General features: G+C 36.7%; 1 protein-coding gene and 1 pseudogene across 1 annotated transcript in view; one reads left to right on the top strand and one right to left on the bottom strand.

Moving 5' to 3' along the window:
* LOC107865324 overlaps positions 1 to 9,800 on the top strand; it is a 28,517-nt pseudogene extending 18,717 nt beyond the window's left edge.
* A 1,679-nt stretch (positions 9,801 to 11,479) lies between these two features.
* Positions 11,480 to 16,480, bottom strand: part of LOC107865323 (ATP-dependent zinc metalloprotease FTSH 12, chloroplastic) — a 73,438-nt gene continuing 68,437 nt past the window's right edge. The window contains exons 18-19 of the mRNA XM_047408477.1: positions 12,460 to 12,540; positions 11,480 to 12,074 (exon numbers count right to left, since the gene is read on the bottom strand). Of these exons, the coding sequence (XP_047264433.1) occupies positions 11,997 to 12,074; positions 12,460 to 12,540 (159 nt within the window). The 3' untranslated portion in view covers positions 11,480 to 11,996. The remainder of the gene's footprint in view (positions 12,075 to 12,459; positions 12,541 to 16,480) is intronic.

Raw genomic sequence — 16,480 nt, 5'->3', positions numbered from 1 at the left:
ACTTGAACTCTGGTATCCTACGTGAAATTTCAGCGCGTTTGCCACTGACACTACTTCCTCAACTGCTACACCGGGTGACACTTAAATAATATACCAGTTTTATTCAATATATATATATATATATATACACACAATTATCCGATCGAAGTTTGCGGGTTTTATGCCACCCGTGAACTCCCTATAGATCCGCCCCTGATTACAGTTGGTACTTGCATGGGAATTGAGAGTTGAAACCATATGTGAATTCTCCAAGCAGGAGTTCATTGGTGGAGTGCAGTCTCTTGAGTAAGCCTAATTAGTTGAATTTCTTTTACCGTGGCAACTATAACTTTTAGATGGCTGATATCACAGTGATGAAGCTATATCCTGAATGGCAGAATAGATTCAATGGAGAAATTCAAGAAAAAATCCTATTTCTGCGATCTCAACTAAAAGACGAAGGTATGCATGTCCTGTTATGGAATTCCTCGTTGTCGGTCCAAGAAGTTTCATTGTTATTTGATAATTTTCTTTATTTGAAATTTGAACATGATATCATATCTTTCTTCAACTGTGAATTTATCTTATTACTGGAAGAAATTCCTTACCTTGACTTTCTTTTTACCTATTTGCAGATACTTTCCGCGATGCTTACAACTTTGCTTTTGATTGGGCAAAGGAGAAGGTTGGTACTTAATTACTAATAATCCCCCTTGGGTTTGCTTTTTTTTTTTTCTCTTCATGTAGTTAATTCTAAAGGACTGCTATTTATTTTACACTACAGATGCAAAATATTATTGAATTATTGTAACTACATTATTACATTGAGACTTTATTTATAGACACTACATTCCAATTCTTTTCCTAATAAGATACTACATTACAATTCTTTTTCAAGTAGGATTCTATATACTATTCTTATTCCTGCTCATATTCTAACACTCCCCTCAAGCTGGTGCATAGAAGACATATGTACAAAGCTTGTTATGGATGTAATTAATACGAGGATGGGTAAGGAACTTGGTCAAGATATCTGCAAAAGAACTGATAAGGACTGCTCTGGACGTTTGGGAAAGCTCAATTGAAAAGGAACAAACTAAAAAAGTGATCTGAAAAGTAGTAAACATCGTTAGAAAGCCGATTTGTCACTAGAAATTTATCGAAAACTCGTATTAAATATATGGATCATCTCAAGATCAAGAGATGAGTAGATCTTGAACAAGAAAGTCACCGAAAACTTAGCAAAAACATGCTCACAAGCCAGATTATTAGATTTGATGGCTGAAAAATGACTACAATTTGAGGAAAAAAATTATATAGGCAAGATCGGAATGATGACACGACCCTATTGAAAAAAAGAGAAATATGGGTAGGATCGGAATAACGACACGATCCTATTGAGAAATAGAAATTATATGGGTAGGGTCGGAATGATGTAACGATCCTACTGGAAAAGAGAAATTATATGGGTAGGGTCGGAATGATGTCACGACCCTACTGAAAAAGAGAAATTATATAGGTAGGGTCATAATGATGGAACGACTCTACTGAAAAAGAGAAATTATATGGGTAGGGTCGGAATGATGGCACGACCCCACATAAATTAGATCTGAGGAGTCCCGAAAAGACGTACGGAACTACGTAAATTAAATCTAAGAAGTCACCAGAAAGATGCACGGTGCTATGCAACTCAAATATGAGAAGTAGTCCGAAAAGATGCACGACGCTACGCAAATCATATATGAGAAAATAGTCACCAAAAAGAAACACGGTGCTAAGAAAAATAGATATGAAAAATTAGTCATGGGACAGATGCATGGTGTTACGCAAAGATATGAGAAAATAGTCACTAGAAAGATACACAATGAGTTAGTGACCCAACTTTTGGTAACATAATCATTGGCTAGACGAGCGACATATATGGATTATAGCCACCCGCCGGCAACGAAAACTCTTTGATTCTTTACCAGAATTGTAGACGCTTTGATACCATATGAGAAAATATAAGAGAAAAATATTATTGAATTATTGTAACTACATGATTACATTGAGACTCTATTTATAGACAGTACATTTCAATTATTTTCCTAATAGGATACTACGTTACCATTTTTTTTCTATATGTTATTCTTATTCCTACTCATATTCTAACAATATACTAGCATGTTAAGAATACTTTTTAAAAAGATGGGGGTAGGGGGAGGGGAACAAGGGAGGGGATTACAACGTGCAGAGGTGGAGCTAGCCTATTTAAGGGGGTTCGTTGATGGAAAATTATATTATTACCCCTTTTGATGAGTTTTTCTTCAGATTTTGACCCCCCTAAGAAAAAATCTTGGCTCCGCCAATCGAACCCTCATCAATAAGGTGAGAATTTAGATAACTAACCAACTAAGCTAATAAGAATTCCAGCATGTTGGGAATACGTGCAAGAAGCAACAAATCATTTGGTTGCTGCCCATTCCAAAAAGGAGCCTTCTTTTACCGCATTACCAGATAAGCCTCTGATGAATTCCAAAGCTAACCCGTGTTTATTATTCAGTCAAAAGGAATTGTTCATACATCGGAAGCTTCTTAGCTTGTATAAAAAACACTGGGTACTAGGTGCAGATTCATTGGCAAAAGAAAATCTAAAGCCAAACAAACCACCTTCAATTGAGATGTTGCAGTAAATTATTGAAATTTTCAATTGGGATGTTGCAGTAAATTATTGAAATTCTTCAATAGCTTTGAACAGCAAAGGAAACATTTAATTAGTTATAACAAGTTATTAGTATAAAGCACCAATATTTAAAAGAAAAGACCCCCATTAACATAAGGATTGAGCCCTTTACCAATCCAGATTGGAACCATTAACAGGAGGATTTTGAGTCCTCCGGTCTACCAAATTGTAACCGTTAACATGAGGTTTTTCAGTCCTATGGTGTACCAATCCCAATAGGAACCATTAGCAGGACAAGGTTCCTATTGTGTGTACCACAAAAACTGCATGCAGCAGCACACTACAAAGTATAGCACGAGACACTGCAAGGGAGAAATATTTGGTTTCGGATTTAATATTGAAGTGCTGAAACCAATATACTGTATGAATAGTTTCTTACACGGGAAGTAACCTGCAGAATTCACAGAAAGACATAAAAAAGGATTGGTGTTCATTAGACAACTTCAGCTAGTTGTTTTTGTCTATGTTATCTGAACTTAGAAAGTGGAGCCTTGGATGGATTATCCAGGACTGCCTTTGTGGTGTTCCTGCGGGAAAAGTAGGAGGTGTCCAAGGTTTAGACAATGTGGTGTCATGTTGTTAAAGCTCATTTTAATATTCTTCAGTTATTGCTTTCTGGAGGAGTCTATGCTACTTCAATTTTTTTTACATCTTTCGGGGGAATTTGAGATTGCAAAGAGGTGAATACATGCAAATGAGATTTGCAGGTTGTCAAAAAGGTTTAGTGTTGCATGTTAACTAATTTTGCTCTTTAGTTGAACACTGGTAAAGGAGAAAAAAAGGGAGGAACAGTGCTTTAGGCTGTTCTAATTGAGCAAACGAGAATCCTAGAAACCTCTACCGTGCCCAAACAATTACTTAAAAGGAAACCAGATGAACTACTATGAGTCCTGTACTGAGTACAAATCAAACCATGGAACACACGAAAATGGCACAAAGCAGTCCACTACACAAGGCTAAGCCGAGAACAAGGTCCAAGCCGAGAAATGCTTCAACAATAACAAGGAAACAAAATGTAAATAACACTAAAACAGCCAACAACCAAACTAACAAGTTGATTAACAAGATGACAACAACAATAAGAACAACGACAACCAATGGATTTAAGATTACAATAAACAAACACTACACGATTACAAGAAAGTAAAGGGATAGGTAGTGTGACATAAGCTATTACAAGAGCTAAGAACTAAGGTGTGTATCAAACACCAAAATCCTTAAAACATGTAACAACTACACCAACACTCTTATATGGACACAAGAGGGATGTCAATCTCCCCAGCACTTACATTTCCAAGCCAAGAACACAACACAAGTGAATCTACACTTGGTTGCCTTAGTTTAGGGTTTGGTCTTCTCTCCTAGAGAGGAATTGTGTTCAAGTGCTATACAAGACTTACAAAATATCATTAATAAGCTAATGAACTAAACCCTAAAATGTTCTATTTATAGTGTATTACAAATAAAAGGTGAAATGTCCTAAAGACCCCTTAGTAAAAGGGCGCCCTTCAAGTGTAACCTAGGGGTTGTTTTTGGTGTGTTTGGGCCCTCCTTTAAACTTCACTTGCACACTCCCTTGGACGGATTCAATACGTACTCATATATGTCCACCTTCGTGATCATGCCCATATCATCCTCCCCTTCCTGAAAAGGATTTGACCTCGAATCCATATCTTGTAAAATCAAAGAGAAGACAAACAAACACAACATTCTCAGGCATGAGGGTTAGAGTTAGTACAAAAAATAACTTCATCATGCCAAGGTAGAGTACAAAAAATAACTTCATCATGCCAAGGTAGTACACACTTGAAATATAACCAAGGAGCTTCGTATTAAACATTAGGAATCTAACCAAGAATGCATAAAGAAATTGGTTAAGGAGATCACCAAGAGGTAAGGAAACCACAATGATCATAATGGCATCACTAGATACAAAAGGTAAGATTACCTTTACCTTAGGATCCATAAGACACAATTGCTTCATCACCTCTTTTAAAGACCACTTCAAGAGTGGTACCTCAATTGAAGTTAGGGTCCACGCAAAACATATAGTAAGTGGGGAGATTGAGAACCTACTATGCAACAAACCAATCCCATACAAGTAGTTTTCCCAAGAACTTTGCTTCCCCCTACTAATGATTTCAAGCATGCTCCCAAGAGTCCCACAAGTTACTTCAAATTGTCCAACCCGATGAAGGTGACAAGAAATCTTTAACATCTTTAGACTCTTCCACAAGAAAAAATTCAACTTAGCATCTACAAGTTATTGTTCATATAACTTAAGCACAAGTGTGTCAGACATGGATGCAAGTATATAAGCAATACCCCAAAGAGACAATAACGTCTTTGCCCTAGGGTCCACAATCGAAATCAAGTCACAAAGAAGGATATCATATGAATGGAATTCACCCAAAGTTTTTTCAAGATGTAACTCTTTCATTGACCTACAAGTAGTAATACCTTGCTCAAGAACACTTAAGGATGAACTCTCTTGGCTCTTTTTATTACTCCCCTTCTTTAGTGAACACTTATCATAGTAGGAAATTCCCCCCATGCACAACTTAGGTCTATCAAGTGGATTGTAAATTTCCAAGAAAGACTTTCAATCGTAGGAAAGGATTCCAAAACTCACAACCAAACCTTACTTGTCGGCTTGACCAAGCATCAAGTGAAAGGTATAACATTCTCCACATTTTTAGAGATTATCAGGGTCAAACGGGAGAAGTAGGCATAGACATGGATTTTGGCCATACTCTCTTTCAAGAGAGTAATCCGCACATAGATTTAAATCACCACGGGCAGCAAAGAGATTACAATCAAAACCCTTTTCACAAGTACAATCACAATTCAGGTTTCCTAAGAATCCAAGCAAATCAAGTTCATCTTCACCCGATTGATCATTTTACACACCCTCACTAGTTGTTGGCAACTCACATGCCAATATAAACTCACCTTGGCTTTCACAAGGGTCTACTAGTGTGTGAATACTCTTATCACTTGACAATAGGACCTCATTCAAGTTATAAATTTTAGCGCCAAATGAATACAAATCATTCTTAAGAGAAGAATCAATTTTGTCATCTAAAGGATCAACTAGTGCATGCGTACTTACAATGAGAGTTTGGTTCTCATGCAACCTAACAACACCAAGAGTATCACAAAATAAAATCATGAACTTTTACTCTAGGAAAATCAGCAACTCCACCCACTTGGCTACTACTAGCCACATCACAATATTCTATGTTTATAGTAGTGTAGGGGATAACATTTTTACCTTGTAGCTCATGGCTATGGCCTTTACCTTGGTGCGGGTTATGGCAACCAATTCCATCTCTTGGAAGGTTCTCATCACAAGGGAGTTTGTCAAGTAGTCTCCCTTGGTTCACCTCTTCATCTCTTTTCCCAAAATTAGGATTTGGTGCACTAAGCATTTGGTGTATCTTTTCAATGTGCCATTTGATATCTTCACAACTGTCATTGAAGCTATCAAACATGGCATTGGAATTATTATGATCCATGATACCTAAGACAAGACAACAATAAACAAAACAACAAACTAGTTAGCTTAAAATAGCCTCACCATACTTGTACACTTGATTACCTCACAGTAGCTTCACAAGTGTTGTAAGCTGGCTAAGTAACCCATGAGGAGTTGAGGGTTGGGTCTACTCTTATCCAGAATAGACTTTGGTTTGAAACTCGAACAAATCTTGTAGGAATTGCGCCAAGAACTAACAACGATTCAAAAAGACAAAAGTACACAACAAACGCAAACACGAACAAACAGACTCAAAACTAACTTATAATCTAGTAGATGAGTACTAGCTTGTCAATTAGTATTAGAATCAATAGACGAAACTAAGGAGACAAGAAAATGAAACTAAGAATCCAAAATTTGACCCTAAAATTATTGTGTGAATAGTAAAAAGGTTGATGTGGCAGTCTATTATTGGTTGCGATTTTTATCAAGTTCTTATTTTTCCAACTTCAAGTTTTGATCAAATTACAAGTTGGAATGGTGGAATTTGGTTAAAAGGAGGAAAATACAAGTCTTGGAGCCTCTTTTCAAATTCAAATTCAAAGGCTTGACTATTCTTGTACTTTTTCCTTAAAACATTGTCCTTAAATCATGGAAAGTGGTTGAAAAGTGGTTGTCAAGTCTTTGAGTGGTTGTAAAGTCTTTCAAGACTAACAAGTACTACACCTTTTTTTCTTCATTTTTTTTATCTAACATTCACTTTATTTTTTAACAAGATATGAATGTGGTGAAGAACATCAAGAACAACAACAACAATCACTAAGAACAACAACAACGACCACACAGCCAACTCAATTCCATAATAACAAGGTCACCAACACACGACCAAGATGTTCTTAGACCACCAATTCACAACAACATAACACGGCCAAGCTTAGAACAACAACAATACACACGGCCAAGGGTGAATCCACAACAATAATGTCCAACAACACACAACCAAGTCTTTAGTTCTGCAACAACAACATCAACAATACAAGCTCAAACTTAGATCTAGACTTCTTTAGTGTTAGTGAAGAAGAAACTAACACTAGAAACACTCAAAACAAATAAAAGACTCCTAGACCTATGTTCAAACTTTCTGCTAAGACACAATAAGAACACACTTCTCGGCCAAGGTTCAAACTTAAGAACACTATTTTTTTTTGAATTTTCAAGCAAGAAATCCCAAGATTGATCTTGTGGGAACAAAATCAGCAATGCTCTGGCACCAAATGATACAAACTAAAATATGGAAGGCACAAAAATAGCACAAAAACAATCCACAATGCAAGGCTAAGCCGAGAACAAGGTCTAAGCCGAGAATTTTTCAACAATAACAAGGAAACAAGGTGTACATAACACCAAAACAGCCAACAACACAACAAGAACGAGATGAACACAATGAACACAAGCTTTAGATTCAACAACACAACAAGAACACAAGATAACAACAACAAAATGTAAAGATAGATAGTGTGACATAAGCCATTACAAGAACTAAGAACTAAGGTGTATACCAAACGCCAAAACCCTTAAAATATGTAATAACAACACCGACACTCTTACGTGGACACAAGAGGGACGTCAATCTCCCCAAGCACCTACGTTTCCAAGCCAAGAACACAACACAAGTGAATCCACACTTGGATTGTCCTAGTTTCAGGCTTGGTCTTCTCTCCTAGAGAGGATTTGTGTTTCAAGTGTTATACAATTTACAATATCATCAAAATCTAATGAACTAAACCCTAAAATGTTCTATTTATAGTATATTACAAATAAAAGGTGAAATGTCCAATAGACCCCTTAAGGGCACCCTTCAAGTGTAACCTAGGGGCTATTTTTGGTGTGTTTAGGCCCTCCTTTACACTTCACTTGCACACTCCCTTGGACGGATTCAATACGTACTCACATACGTCCACCTTCGTGATCATGCCCGTATCATGTACCCAGGGAATGGCATAGTAGTTGAGGAACTGGAGTAACAACCTGGAGATCCCATGTTCGAGTTCCAATTAGAACACCTAAAGCGCGGTTCTTTTCCTCACCTTTACCATTGTTGTAGTCATGGTCTCCTGGATATCCCATGTTTGAGTTCCAATTACTACACTTGGAGAGAGCTCATCCCTTTAACTTTGTTAGACAGGATTACCTTGGCAACTTGTCCTTGTGCACTGGATAAGTTGGTCCTTACATTAATTGAGGTGCACACAAGTTGGCTCAAGCATCACCATTGTAAAACAAAGTAGTAGTAGTGGTCCTATACACGTGAAAGCAGGTGACTCTACTAGGAAACTGAAGGGAAAAATCTTGAATCAACCCCTTGCACATTTTAAAGCAGTTTGGAGAGAAAAGAGTAGTAGAAACCTTGAAGATATTGAATATCTGTTGTTCGAGGTTATTTTTTCCTCGCTCTTTTGTTTATATTTTTCGTGTTAAGGAGCATGCTAGTTTGCATCTACAGTTTGGCTTGATTGTTGTATATATTACTAAATGATACGTGTATATTAGCAATACTACGTTCAGCTGTATATATCTACTTTACTTCGTTGTATTAGGTAATGATTGTTTACAGATCTCTAGTAAACATGTGCATGAAGATTTCCTTATATTTATCATTATACATGGTGCAAAACATATAAGCCCTCTGAGCTTCCTCTACTGCATTAGAGATAACTATATCCACTTAATTTTCAGACTCAGAAAACTTTGGCCTTGGAAACAGCATTCCATTGTGGCACTTGCTGTTTGCAGAGTTGCAGTGGCCATTGATTGATCAATGGTGTCAGTTTATCCAGGTAAGTTTGTTAGATCTGAAATTCGGTTAACCTGCTTAATGAAGATTACAACGTGCCATATTTTGCTGGACAGTCAGTTTCTGTTTACTTGAGTCTTGATGTAATCTCATGCTTCACAGCTCACCACCCCTTTTGTTTTGTGATTATCTTAATATACATATGATTCTGCATTCACTTGGTTCTTATTTCAGTGTAACAATTAATATGTCGTTACAAGTGTTTTTGAGATTATTGAGGATGCCGTAACTCACCCCGTTCTTTCTTTTTTCTTGTTTGCTACCACCTGATTCAGGAACGGCATAACAAGGCTATCTCACGTGATGTTTGGTTACAGCTACTGGAATTTGCAAGGGTAAGTTATGACTCATCACTTTCACATATTAGCTTCCAGACACACCATCGATAACCTATGCCTCGCACTTCATTTTGTTCCAACTTTCAGTGCTTGGTTATATATTTAAAACCATGTCAAAAGATTGCTAAAGTTTTTGTAGTTTCCTGAATGTTTTGCACATCAATATATATTACTTTCAAGTTATATTTCAAAAGAAGTACATTATATTGATATCTATGACTTCTTACACAGACTGTGGATGCTACGTTATCAAACTATGATGCTGAAGGAGCTTGGCCTTGTCTTCTTGATGAATTTGTTGAGTACTTGTGATACGGGTGTACAAAGCTGTCCAATACGTTCTCGACCATTCACACGAAGCCAAGCTCGGGAGTTACAAAAACTACAAGTCATGTTCATGCAAATGGCTGCGTGTGAGTTGGTACTTGATCCGCCAAAGAGCTTCAACGTTTTTAAGTGTGAAAATGAGCCTTGAAGTGTAATAAATTACACTCTAAGGGCACCCCATGACTGAAGGGTAGGAAGGTCATTTGTCCTTCATTTTGTGTGTAATATAAATAGATGCTATTAGGGTTATTTTCAGCACTTAGTTCATTCTTCATATTTCACAACAAGTCTTGTAACATTGAATATTTCTCTCTCTCTCTTGTTCTTGAGAGTAGAACCTGAAATCTGTCCAACAAGTGTAGTTACACTTGTGTTGTTTCTTGGCTAGAAACTTGAGATCTTGAGGTTCATGAGTTCCTCTTGGTCTAAGTAAGAACTTGGTACTGAAATCTTTTGGTCTTAGGATCCTTTCTTCAAGTTAGAGTTCATAGATTCTAAGATATCTTTGTGTCAAGTTACTATCTTTCATTTTGTACTCTTGAAACTTTGCAGTAACTTAGTGAAGCCGTGTGGGACTGATTTTCGATTCACTATAGTTACTGTCATTTGTTGTGCTTATTGTTAACATTGTACTCTTTGTAATCTATCATCTTGTGTTGTTGAACCATCATTTAATGTTATTGTTATCTTCTTGTTCTCCTTGTGTAGCTACTGTTTTGGTGTTGGTATTCCTTCAAAATTTCGTGATTGTTGTTGTCTTCACATATTGGAGTTATCTTCAAGCTCTCGGAATTATAGTGTGTTTGGACTTATTTTGTGGCAGATTTGATACGCTCCAAGTTAGTAGTGTATTAACTTGACTGAAACTGGTACTGGTGTGAAAAAGTCAGATGAGTGATGAGACCCATAAATACTCATGCAGTGCTGCAGTCAGTTTCTATAATATAAAATGTTGTTTTCTAGTACTTTTTTCCGTAGCATCGTTGGTAGAAAGTTCCCAGCTTTCAAGAAAAACAGCTTGTACAAAACAACTGAGGCAAAGGACCACTTGGAATTATAGATGAGTTTTGCACGGTTAGCATTTCTTGTATGGATTTGCTTCATTAATTAGTGAAACATTTTGTGGAGCTAATCATGTGAATTCCGAAAGAGCAAAAAAAATAGGTAAACTGATACAAACTTCTAACACCAGTATCTAACAATGGAAGTAAACTTAAATTCTTGTTTTCATTTTTCAGCATTTCGCCAGAGCCCAGTGTGTTTGAATTGAAAAAGGGAATGGGACATTTCACTTCGATGTCTTGTTCCAAATGTAAGTAGTATTAAAATGATATATTCATATATTATTGGGGTAAAGAGAACGATAAAACATTATATGTCGCAACGATAAAAATAATATGGCGCGTGATTTCTTCGTTGTTCTGTTGGCTTAAAACCTCATGAGCGAGCTACAAATGCTTAAGCCAGTTCACTAGAAATTTGGTCAGAAGAGGCTGATTATGTAGTTAGCAGAGAAGACGCAAAAGAAAGCTACTAGTGTCACTGATGAATGAGTAAATAATTTATTCAGTCCAGAGAGGTTAAAACAATGGTTAGCAGACTTACATTTAGCAATACAGTGATGCATGGGGAAAAAACCATACTTTATTTTATTTTTTTTAAAAAGGACAATTTGTTGTTCTCTCTGTTTTCCTTTGTGCTTCATTCCTGATGCTCTGTTGATTTTGAGTTAGCTATATGCTTTTTCCTGGGGAGCAAAGATATAAGAGTAGCTACAAACCTTTTCAAGGGAGGGGGTGAGGTGGTCTCTCCATTTCTTACATCTCAATTTTAGGAAAATACCCAAATGCTTACAAACAAATAGGCACATACATCGTAGAAGGTATTGGATCAACACCCTCACATCATTACAACTCTTGCTGAACATTTTTGTACAAAGTTCCTCCATATGAAGCATGAAAAAATTAAGGGAAAAAACAACAACAAAAAAAAAGGACTGAATAAAAATCCAGCCAAAAAAGAAAGAAAAGGAAAGATGAATGCCTGAGATAAGAATGAAACAGTTGTGGGGCCTGCCCAATCTATCTACCAGCAGCCATCTGCAAGCCTTCCATGTATGGTATCCGTTCCTCAGGGATTCCCTATGTTTCATTCCCATCAGGGGTCATAGAGGAACTTCGCAAAGGTATTGGGTCAGAATATATGTGAAAAATTACATTATCTCTACACCTCAACTTTCAATACTCGGAGACTTGCGATGTAAGTCTGACAAGAAATTTCATACAACCACCACTGATTTTAACATCTGTGACGGGGTGCGGAATATATGTCCAGCGGTCGATAACTCAAACGGTCATTATGAGGCAGTGGTCCTTCCTGAGAATTTAACACATTTTATAGGCACAGTTTAATAGGAAAAATCAAAACCATGAAACCTGATAAAAATCCGCATGATAGCTGAGATCGCAAGTTAAAATATTCACAAGGAAGAAGGTAGCCCGTGATTCAATCACTAAGCAAAAAAAAATAGCCTATTTTGAGAACCCCATTCCCCGTTATGAAAGCATGTTCAAAACAAAATAACAGCAAACACGAAACTGGGCTGCATTGAACACATTCGATATGATCCCTATCTTCACATTTGTAACACAGTCAAAAAATTGGTATTACTGCTGTTAAGGAGAACGGCATTGTTATAAAGACTTCACATAAAGTCTGGAAAGTAGATATGAAGATTGAGAATCTGCAAATATTATATTACCTCCTCCACGTTTATTTGGAGAGGCTTCACAAAATCTTCAAACATGGCAGGTCGTAACCCTCTCATTTTGTCTTCTACTTCCTGAAGAAGCAACAGAGGGTATCAACACAAACAAGGATGCAAACAAAAGATGCAGACAAGTAAAACAAACTAAGAGTACCCGGAGAGATTTTGATGAAAAATACAAGTATTCTCTGGGATAAAGAAAACTATACGTCAAAGCATTAAAACTGGAATTATTTTGTCTACAGAAACCTACAAGTTTACGTGTATAGATACCTGCAAGAAGTTCTTTCTCAAAATCTATATTCTATAACAATGAACATGGAGAAATCCATAAATAGGCACTAAGATAACAAATAAAGAAAATATGAGGGTTCTACCATTCAGATGGTATGCCCCAATAATACAGTAACAGGAAAAGAATTAAAATGTCCAGTGTTTTCCTTGAAAAAATACCAGTTCCTTGAATTAGCTACTCCAACTAGGAATCTTGGTAATGTCGAAACAAATTGAAAGGTGCATTTGAAAAAGCTTATCATGGCTTAACTAATTGAAATTACTACATCAATAGGGTGTTTATCCACTCTAACATTTGTAGAGGTACTAAGTGATAATTAAAGGAAGTCTGCAAGTCACTTTAAATCTCCCGTTCAAGTTTTAAATTTATTATCCATCTTGAATTTACCAAGTACTTGACAGAGGTTGAGAACGACACTGAAGGAAATTAAATTGGCATGCATGTTAAAGTATCAGTACCACAATAAGCTCCTTTTGAGTCGTAAATCCTCCTCTTTCTACCTATCAAGAAGATCCTCTCTAGTACTGTCAATGCTCTAGCACTTGACCTCTCCTACATTTAGCAAGATATGAAGGAACCACCTCTTTTGACATTCCAAATCTATCTTTCAGAACCAAATAAGTCCATGATCCCTTGAAAGTTTGGTTTTGAAGTGGGCATTTGGTGTATTCACATATATCTCTTATTTGATTCTGTCATCAATGATACGTCCTACATAGGTTCTTCTCTCTGCTAGTTCACTTATAGCTAACCTTGGTAGCTCATATACTACTCCATTACAGTGTCTTTCCAAGAATTTCTCTGTGAGATTTCCTTGCTCAAAATGAGTATACATATAGTTTATAATAGGGTGTTTTTACAGTAAACATAGCTTACAATAGGCTGTATGGGGGAGTTTCTTAGTGTTGGAGTTCATGAAGTTTTGTTGATTGACAAGAAAGCTGAAACATGTTAGTTGAAGTGGTTCACTGACATACAGGCTAAAGGAGGACAGGCCACAAAGAGTTCACAAATAGAAGGGGACAAGATCACTTGGTTTCATGGATGAATAAGTTGATGCAGTGATACACTCAAATCAATCATCACGTGCGGAATAGAAGACATTGAGTTTGATTGTAATACATGAAGAGAAGAGCAGTTGAGTTGAAGTAGGAGTTCTACTTGAAGGAGTTTCACTTCACAGCAAACTCTGAAGAGTTAAGAATTTCACCTGAGATAGAAGTCTAATATGAAGAACTCTTTGGAGAGTTGTGTTTAAATATAGGGAGTGACTTGCTCAGTCACTCACGCACTTACAACGAAAAAGGCAATTGACTAATTGACTTACCAGTTCACAGCTTGAGAGAACACGTAGTTGAACCAGGTTCTATTACTTAGAAAGTAAGGTGTCTTAGTTTCTATGTGTTAGGGTTGGTTTTTGAGTTGTAATATTGATGTAATTCTAGTTTCAACGAAGTATAAACTGAGTTAGGATTATTGTCAAGTTGGGGAACTCGAAGACTTGGATCACATACCTTGGGAGGTTTGTGAGATGCATTGAGTAGGAGTTAGAGTTTATAATTCCTTAATTACATAAGTCTTATAATTTGTCGAGGCTCAAAGCTGTTTAGTGAAGTTTGGGATGAAATCTTGTAGAGGTACGGGTCGTGGTTTTTTACACCTTTTTGAACCGGATGTTTTCCACGTGAAAATACTTGTCTCATCTACTTATACTGCTTTAGCTAAGTTGAAATACGTTAGACAACTTATTTCACTCATAAGTAATTAATAAGTTAAATTAGGCAACCTAGTAGGTCGCGTACTATAACACTTAGCCTAAGAATACTCTTAAGTGTTACAAAGTTGAGCAAATTGTTATTAACACCAGAAATAATCCATAATTGTATCCCTGATTATACCACGTGTCACAGAGTTGACAAGGACTTCATCATGAGGTAACGTGAAATACACTTTCTTCTACTTGCGGTAAAATTCTATATGAATTTCCAAGTCTCGTCACATTTCTTGTCTCTGTTAGAATCAGTGTTTTGGACGGCGAAAGGCGACAAAGAGGTGACAAGGCCCTGCCTCGCCATGCGGCAAGGCGAGCGGCGAGGCGATCGCCTTTTGAATGTACGGCGACAATTAATATAAAAAATTAAAATAATATATAAATGATCAAAATTTCAATAACACTAATATATTAGGAAATATTTCAAGTCAAGAATTAAAAATAGATAGTAAATAGATACTAAAAGTCTGGAACTTAAATGACTCAACAATTCAATTAGTATATTACTATCATACTATGTTAATTTTATATAAGTTATTAGAAAAAAAATTACATAATAATGCTACAACTTACTGGTTACTGTAATAGTGTAAGGTTGTAACATTGTTACGGAATACAGTATTATAGTGGAAGCCAGAAGAAAAATAGAAGAAGAAAAAAGAGCAAGAACAAAAAACACCACAAGTATTGGACGCTGGATTAAGAAGAAGAAGAAGAAAGAAGAAAAAAAATAGAAATCGGTAGTTCACTGCTTACCGGAGTAGCGGGAGTCGCCAGAATCGAAATTGTGAGATAAATGGTAGCAGCCGCAGTCACCAATTAGTAAGTTGGTAGAGCCAAAACGGGTAAATAAGTCCTAAAATTAGCTTATATACCTAAAACCTTAATTAAAAAAAATAAAAAAATAAAAGGCGACGCCTTTGTCGCCATGTCACCTTTCTAGCAAACAACGCCTTTTGAATGTCGCAGCGCCATGCCATGAAAAGGCGACCAGGTCTCGCCTCGCCTCGCCATTGACGACGAGGCGCTTGCCTTTTACAACACTAATTAGAATACGAGTAGGAATAAGAATATTATATAGAATCTTACTTGGAAGAGGATTGTAATGTCAGTATCCTATTTGGAAAAGGAGTCCATGTAATGTTTATAATAGGGTATCAATGTAATAATTTAGATACAATGATTCAATTCTCTTATATTTCTCATATGGTATCAAAGTGAGTTTGATGAGAAACTTACTGGGAAGAAACTCAATCAAACAATCACTGTGTGTTTCTAACTGTCAAGGCTTATTTGCGCCCTTGTCTATTTTGTAAGTGTTGGGCGAAAACCAACACTATCATGAGCAAACCCAGTGAGCCACTCTCATTTCCAGCGCATCACCGTCATGAGCCACCGGCAATCTAAGATCTGCATCACTACACGCCAGCACGTGCAGTGTTTTCGACCACTTTCCGGCGAGATCTTTTTGCTAGTAAGGTCGCTTCTTCATTCCGAGGTTGTCTATATAGTTATTTCTTGATTCCGACCAATTTCTGACAATCAAATCTAAAATTCCGACGATTGACCATATTTTTTAGATTCTAGCAATGTATTTTTAATTTTTTAGCTCGGTTTAGTCCTATGATTAAATTTTAACCTTTAATGAGAAGATCAGAAAATCAAACATCCCAGTCCATGACGAATCAACAAAGGGGAGGTTGTTTTGGAAGATCTCGACCTAGGCGTAGTTACTGTAAAAGGCTTGGAGACACTTGTGATGTATGTTATTCTCGACCAAAGTGTAGTTATTGTAGTAGGCATGGTCATGCACGTGGAATATGTTATTCTTCGCATGGACGACCACCTAAAAACGCTCATGTTGCGCAGTCTAACACCACATGTAAACAATGAGTATATTTATCCAAAAAAGAATATGATGAGTATCTTCAATATCAAGCAAGTAAGCA

This window comes from Capsicum annuum, chromosome 3 (genome assembly GCF_002878395.1).
Source record: "Capsicum annuum cultivar UCD-10X-F1 chromosome 3, UCD10Xv1.1, whole genome shotgun sequence".
Lineage (NCBI taxonomy): Eukaryota > Viridiplantae > Streptophyta > Magnoliopsida > Solanales > Solanaceae > Capsicum > Capsicum annuum.
The sequence above is the reverse complement of the archived record's forward strand: the minus strand, read 5'-3'. Positions and strand labels throughout refer to the sequence as shown.